The sequence below is a fragment of the Electrophorus electricus genome, chromosome 16 (assembly GCF_013358815.1).
Source record: "Electrophorus electricus isolate fEleEle1 chromosome 16, fEleEle1.pri, whole genome shotgun sequence".
Taxonomy (NCBI): Eukaryota; Metazoa; Chordata; class Actinopteri; order Gymnotiformes; family Gymnotidae; genus Electrophorus; species Electrophorus electricus.
In genome coordinates, this window is record NC_049550.1 from 16,762,004 (window position 1) to 16,768,942 (window position 6,939).

General features: G+C 37.6%; 1 protein-coding gene across 1 annotated transcript; it reads left to right on the forward strand.

The window, feature by feature from the left end:
• The first annotated feature begins 1,237 nt into the window (after positions 1-1,237).
• LOC118242763 (CMRF35-like molecule 5) lies at positions 1,238-6,599 on the forward strand. Its single transcript, XM_035535184.1, has 5 exons — positions 1,238-1,277; positions 1,435-1,752; positions 1,942-2,040; positions 5,314-5,342; positions 5,445-6,599. The coding sequence occupies exons 1-5, from the start codon at positions 1,238-1,240 to the stop codon at positions 5,541-5,543; spliced, it is 585 nt and encodes a 194-aa protein (XP_035391077.1). The 3' UTR covers positions 5,544-6,599.
• The last annotated feature ends 340 nt before the right edge of the window (positions 6,600-6,939 follow it).

Consider the following 6,939-nt stretch of genomic DNA (forward strand, 5'->3'; position numbering starts at 1 on the left):
TTTTCCTCAGAAACACATGATAAGTTATTAGGCTATACAGTCTATGCTGACAAACCTGTTGCACTCAGAGATTAAGTGTGTAGACATACTCTACTGCAGCTGTACTCGTACTGCAGCTGCAGTGATGCTCACTGAACTCTAGATGGCAGTACTGGTATGCTGTACTCTGGCATGGACCTTTGACTAACTGGGAATATCTTAACCTCTTCCTTTTCCTCTAGGGGGTACAGTCCCTGCTTCTCATAGGTGTGTGAGTGATTTGATTGTAACATGCTGGTTTCTGTCTGTAAAGAGTCCTTGTGTTGAGAAAGGTACTATATAAATGTGTCAGATAAGTGAAAGTTTGAAGTTTGGATACATTAAACTCTACTGGGTAAAATTGCTACAGGGGAATGGGGACCAGACAGAGGGCCCATTTAGCAATGCCAGGTTGCATAAAATGTTTTTACCACTAAATGGCACAGTGGTGCAGCAGAGTGTACAACTGTGGAACCAGCTACCAATAACTGTACAGCTCTTTGTTTGTGACAATGTGTCAAACAAAACATGAATCTTTTTTAACCTAAATGGAAACAAACAAATAAATAAGATGAGTTCGTCATTATCACAGACTATTTAGGACAGACAGCATCTGAGACCTTAGTCTTTGTCATAGCAACACAGACACATACAATACAGTTGCTGCTTTGGTCTGATGTACAGTAAAGCAAAAAGTCTAAAGTAAAGGAAAGCACAACAGTATATATATGAAATAATGACACACACAGGAAAAGGTGCAGGGAGGCTTAGAAATGAGTCTGAGAAAAAGAAAAAGGAAGTGGCAGGAGCTCACTGTGGCTTTTTTGTTTTTCTGAACATGCATATTGTTTATAAAACACCTGGACAAAACATGTCCAAGACTTCCTTCACATCATTGTTTAACATCAGTGTGTTCACCACTGTGTGTGAGGTCACATTAGGACTTAGGTGATGGCTCTCCAGATATATACTACACCTGATCTTGGACTACGTCACACTCTCAGTGAACTCAGTTCAGTCACACTCTGAAAGAAAGATAGAAAGAAAGAAAAGAGAAAGAAGTGAGAAATCCAAAGACAGAGAGAAGAGCTCTGAAAAAATGAGAGAGAATAGAGGCGGTGATTGGTTACACACACCACTTTAAGCAGTGATGAGAACTGAAGGGGGAAGTGTCAGACTATGAGACAGTTCTCACAGAACTCTCACCACCCAGTTCAACATGTGGACACTTATACTCGTCTTGTCCAGTCTATTCCCAGGTGAGTTGTCCATTTACTGCTCACTATCATCAGACAGGTTCAGCACATTATTAGTTTACCTGCCACACAGAGAGGGACTTGGTAGTGAAGTGAATAGTCATAACAGTGGATCTTCTGCATGTACTGTACATTACTAACACAATGATTTATTTTACAGCTGTAACTGCTGCTGTAACTACAGTAACTGGATACAAGGGCCGTTCAGTTCAGATCAGATGCCCCTATAAGTCTGGATATGAAACCCACATGAAGTACCTCTGCAGAGGAGAGTGTTATACTTTCTGGACTAAAGACATCCCTGTTGATTCTAAAACTGCTAAAGATGAGAGATTCTCTCTGAATGATGACACAGCAGCCAGAGTCTTCACTGTTACCATCACTGATCTGAGATCTGAGGATGGAGGAAAATACTGGTGTGCGACACAGCAGACACTGCATGATGACTACACAGAGATTCTGTTAGTGGTTAAAGTGGGTGAGTGATGAGCAGATAAGGACAATTATGATGATGATGATGATGATGATGATGATGATGATGATGATGATGATGATTAACTGAGGCAATTATGTGAAGTAGGGATTTATAATACATAAAAAACAAGATTTTTGTGTGTACTGAATATGAGAAATATTTGAAATTTAGAAGTCTGTTTCTGTCTTTCAGACACACCTATGAATGTTATTGTCTCACACTCCACCTACACCCCTCCAACACCTGATCCCAGCACATCGGTGTATACTGAGTCCACATGGTCATCTGGAGGTAGGCAGAGGTAGAAGGTAGACATCTATCTATTTACATGCCTAACAAGGGGTTTTTACATCTCCTTTGCTATGTTTTGATCATACGGTTTATAATGTCCCACTGTTCTTTTTACCGCTCACACAGTAAATGATGTAAACCTCCAAACCAACAGTCCCTCACTCCATGGTATGTACCATTGTCAGGCTGAACAGGCTGCAGTTCAGTCGAGTGTAGTTTCAGTAAAACAAAAGATTTACTGATAAAAGCTCACAGACCAGGAGGACATTACAGAAAACAAAGTAATAAACAGGCAATGATGAAAACTATTACAGATATCCATGTTAATTCTCAATCTGGAAAAGCAAAGAGCGTCTAAGATCCAGCAGTTAATGTACTGGACTAGTGAGCAGAAGGTTGCTGTTTCAAGCCCCAACATTGCTAGGTTACCACTGTTGGACACCTGAGCAAGGCCACTCTCATTTGCACATGTAGTTGTTCACTATAAGCTTTTCTTTTTTTGAATGAACGCTAACGTTAAATGCTGTAGAAAATTCTCTCTGAATGATGTAACAGAAGGCTGAGTCTTCAATATTACCATCACTGATCTGAGATCAGAGGATGGAGGAATATACTGGTGAGTGACGGTGTAAACACTGCTTGACCAATACACAGAGTGTGATTAAAAGTGGTCAGTGTAAGACAGGGGACAATAAATTAATTCTTACTATTAGAATATATACATATTCTTAAACACTGATACTACCCTGCTAAATAGTACCTCAACAGGAATATAGAAATATAATCAAATAATCACTGTGAATATGAATAGCTTCACATGGACCAAGTAGGCAAGTAGTTTAATGGTTCATATATGTTGGGCTGCTTTTATACACTTTGAGTTTGGCAGTTCTTTAACATGAGATAGAGACAGAAATAATGAGAGAGAAAACAAGCACAGCACCACCATAGAACCGAGAGAGACACAGGAAGTGTTGCCATGGTTACATATGAGTTTGAACCATGCGACTCACCACTGCGGGTTAGAGTGTGAAGAGCTTCTATTTTCTATAACTGTCATGTGTCCTGTCCAGCTGAGATGTTTGTCCTTAGCATTTTACAGTAGCATTCACTTCTTTAAAATGAACCCTCTGTAATAATGGCTTTCTACCTGCAGTTCTCTGTGATTCATACAGGATCATTAGCTAAATGTAATCATTGTTTTCCACTGACAACCAAATTTTTTCCTGAACATGGTTGTGAACTCCTGTCCACTGTCTCTAAGTAAGATGTAAGTAACACTGGATTTTTGAGAAACTTAATGTTTCAGCTGTAATGTCATCTTTTAATACTTCCAGCTGCATCTATATAAAATTATTAACATTAAATTCCAAGATGAATGGAATGTATCTACTTGCATATTTCCTGAAACCTAGAGTGTAATCTCACTGGTGTAGATTCCTGTGAGCTGTTCCTGAGCCATTTCAGTGGATAGCAAACTACACTCTATTACATAGGAAGGATATGCTTCTGTGAAACACAAAACTCACCACAAACTTATAGAAACTGAATTAATTATGGTAAAGAGTAAAAGCTAAAAACCTCTCTGTCAGTTTAGATGGCAGGCAGGGCCGTGAATAACATCACTAAAGGGACTCTATCTATCGCCCTCACACACTCATTCCTACACACTTTACACACACACAGCACATTTTATATAACAGCACAGCATATATGTACATCACTGTAGCATCTGTATGTCAACAACTATAACCCCAGCCTTACTGCTAGAGGAACCCCCCCCCAAAAAAAAAAAAAATAAATAAAAAATAAAATAAAAATACCAATACACGGTTAATATAATAATATCTTTCAGTAGGCATAGGTTTTCATCAGTGATCATGCTGTCAGTGAGTGTCATGTTCCTTCCTTTCTGTCACAGTCATGGGTGGGAATAACAGAAGTGGGCCACAGAAACAACATGCTGTAAAAATGCACAGTCAATGTTCAGAGGGAGATTCAACTTTGTTATTGCTCCAGTACAGTACAGTACCTATAATGTGTGTTCTCTCTGACACATACAGTATGTGCTTCTCTTACAATGAGTATGCTCACCACAACTTGTGCAATATAAAGTGCTGAAAATGTTCCAAAAAATATGAACTCTGCAAAGTGCATTTTGTTGCCTGTACTGGTCATGACCTGCATGACCTTTTGCTCTCTGTGTGCATATTTCCTTGTACAGTATTTCCAGGTCTGGCTGTGTATTTCTCTATTGGTGCTGGTTTAGTGTTGGTAACTGCTGGTGTGATTATAGCAATCTACTACAGAATAAAGAAAAAAGGTAAAATGCACTTTAAATTACAAACATAAGATGACCATATGCTAAACATATTCTGAATTACAATCAGTCGTTAGTGAAGAGTTCGGTGTGTAGACACTGCAGCACAGTGACTATGAAATAAGGTTTAGAATGACCTTTTGAATTCAGGGGTGTTTATGTTGGTGAATCACACAGGAATCTTGTCTTCAGAAAATGAGAAACATACTCGCATACATGCTCAGATAAATATTCAGATACATGATCAGTTACATGTGGGAATCTGTTCAGGTTCTTGTCCTGGCCAGTCGAGATCATTCCACTCTTTAGCTTTAAAAAAGGCTCCATCTGAACACAGCAGTATGTTTGTGGTCATTGTCGTCCTGTAAGATAAAGCAACACAGAGTCTTGAAACATCTGGAAGATGCTTTGTGGAAGTCGCTGTTGTAGAACAGTACATATGTTTACATATGCTTTTTATAACATGTAGCTTGACCTTTCTGTTCTTCAGTACCACTTCATCAGTGGTTTATCTCTTATTGCAAACACTTATGCTGGAAAGTTGTTTGTTGTTTTCTTTCACACAACTATATCTTGAACTATATCTATATCTTGATTGTTATCTGATTTCTGGTATAAATGTGTGTATCATTTAATTAATGCCTATAGTATCCACTATAATTGTAGAAAACCTGTTTCAGCCCAAATCCAGTATACTGAAGTGGGAGATCAGAGCAAAAACCAACCAAAAAAACCCTTATGGACAAATTCTAATTGTGGAGTCTGTATTAATACTCAGTGTATTAAAACTAAATATATTAATTCTCTGTCTGTTAATACTTAGTAGTGTTAATACTCAGTGTGTTAATACTCTGTTTGTTAATACTCAGTGTGTTAATACTCAGTGTGTTAATACTCACTCAGCTTTACTACACCTCTACTTTTTCTCTGTTGCCCTCATTTTCTCCCTACAGACCCAGAGACAGTAACACAGTCTAGAGAGGTGGGTACAAAGTCACATGATAAAATATGATCACATGATTTGCATCAGTCATTCATTAGACACATATCTACAACTGTTACATTTTAATTTGATCCCTTTCAGATAAATGAAGATTATGTAAACATCTCACCAAATTTTGCTTTTGAAAATAACCAACCAGAGTCTGTCTATCAGAATTTTGGCCTCAAAAATAATCATTAAGATTCCGTATAATAAGTCTGAGCCCAGAGACTAACCACAATCAACTTAGTCTAAAGAAGATTGATCATTTAGTTAAAAGCTTCAGAGGTGTCTTACATTTACCAGCTCACTACTGTTCACCTGTGTAACTGATTACCTGTGTAACTGATCATCTGTATACCTGTACATGTTGTTTCGTTAACTGATTTATGTAAGCATTGCGTAACTCTACTTAATTAGAAAAGTAATTACATTACAGCAATACAACCTATTACATTTACCACAGTGGTCTCTGTATAGAGAGGTAAAGTATTAAAATTAAACAAATAACAGACAGTATGATTTTGTTCAGTATAAATCAAAATGACAGTGCTTATCACCATGGTCAGCTCCAACAACACTGACCCAGACAACACAACTAATTCCATCTTTGACTCAATATTCGATCAGCCTGTGTACAAGGAAGAATTTAGGACCCTGATCCAGAATCCCTCACATTAATAATATGTAATGTGTTCAGTGTTTGTTGAAGCTTCTGGAGCATGCAGTAGATTAAAGGGTAACAGCTCACACTGAAAGAGTGACGGACCACACGCCACAGGAAGTGGTGTGCCATGCTCTTTGGAAAAGTAATTAATAATATTAGTCAGAGAATAGGAAGTGGTAAAGACAAAGTGCACATAATGTGTAAAGTACATATAATATATAGACAAACATACACATAGTGTTTAAAGTACACATATATATATATATATATATATATATAAATGTTCACATTATGTTTAAAGTGCATATGATATATAGACAAACTTACACGTAATGTATGTACTCTTCAATGTAAAATAATGTTGGTTGAAACCAAATGTTCCCCTTAAATAATATAAACAGCAAAATGTTAAGGTTTAGTTTATGTACTTGAGTTAGGGGAGCTTACACTGTTGCTGATTAATGTCCCCATGTGCTAAACAGAGGCAATAGTGCCATCTAGTGGAAATGTTCTGAAAATTAAAACCCTGTTCTCCTGCAGCAGGGTGCAACCTAGTGATGTATAATAAACACACGAGTGTTCAGATTGAATGTTGTTTCATGGAATTATTACAGAATTTTAATTCCACAAACTTGACAGTCCATGAGCGTACTAAGGAATATATGATTACATTTTTTAAAAATGTAACAACGACCTTCAGTAACAGAAATACAATTCTCTAAAGTTTTACAGGTCTGTGATTGAAGTGTTTGCAGGTTCTCATTCAACACAACCAGAAAATGTGGTTGATGTGGGTCTCAGTGATGCCACATAGACTACAAAGTGTTCTTTGGATCTCCATGAGAAGACTGAATAATATCCAGAGGCTACCAAATAGTGAAGTGTGGTGTATCTCTCCAGAAAACCGTTAGAGTGTTATCTCACTGGTGT

Bases quoted from the DNA above. Each gene is read 5' to 3' on its own strand.
- LOC118242763 (XM_035535184.1), top strand. From the start codon at position 1,238: ATGTGGACACTTATACTCGTCTTGTCCAGTCTATTCCCAG. The intron at 1,278-1,434 runs GTGAGTTGTCCA...TTTATTTTACAG, and splicing joins CTTGTCCAGTCTATTCCCAG to CTGTAACTGCTGCTGTAACT. The intron at 1,753-1,941 runs GTGAGTGATGAG...TCTGTCTTTCAG, and splicing joins TCTGTTAGTGGTTAAAGTGG to ACACACCTATGAATGTTATT.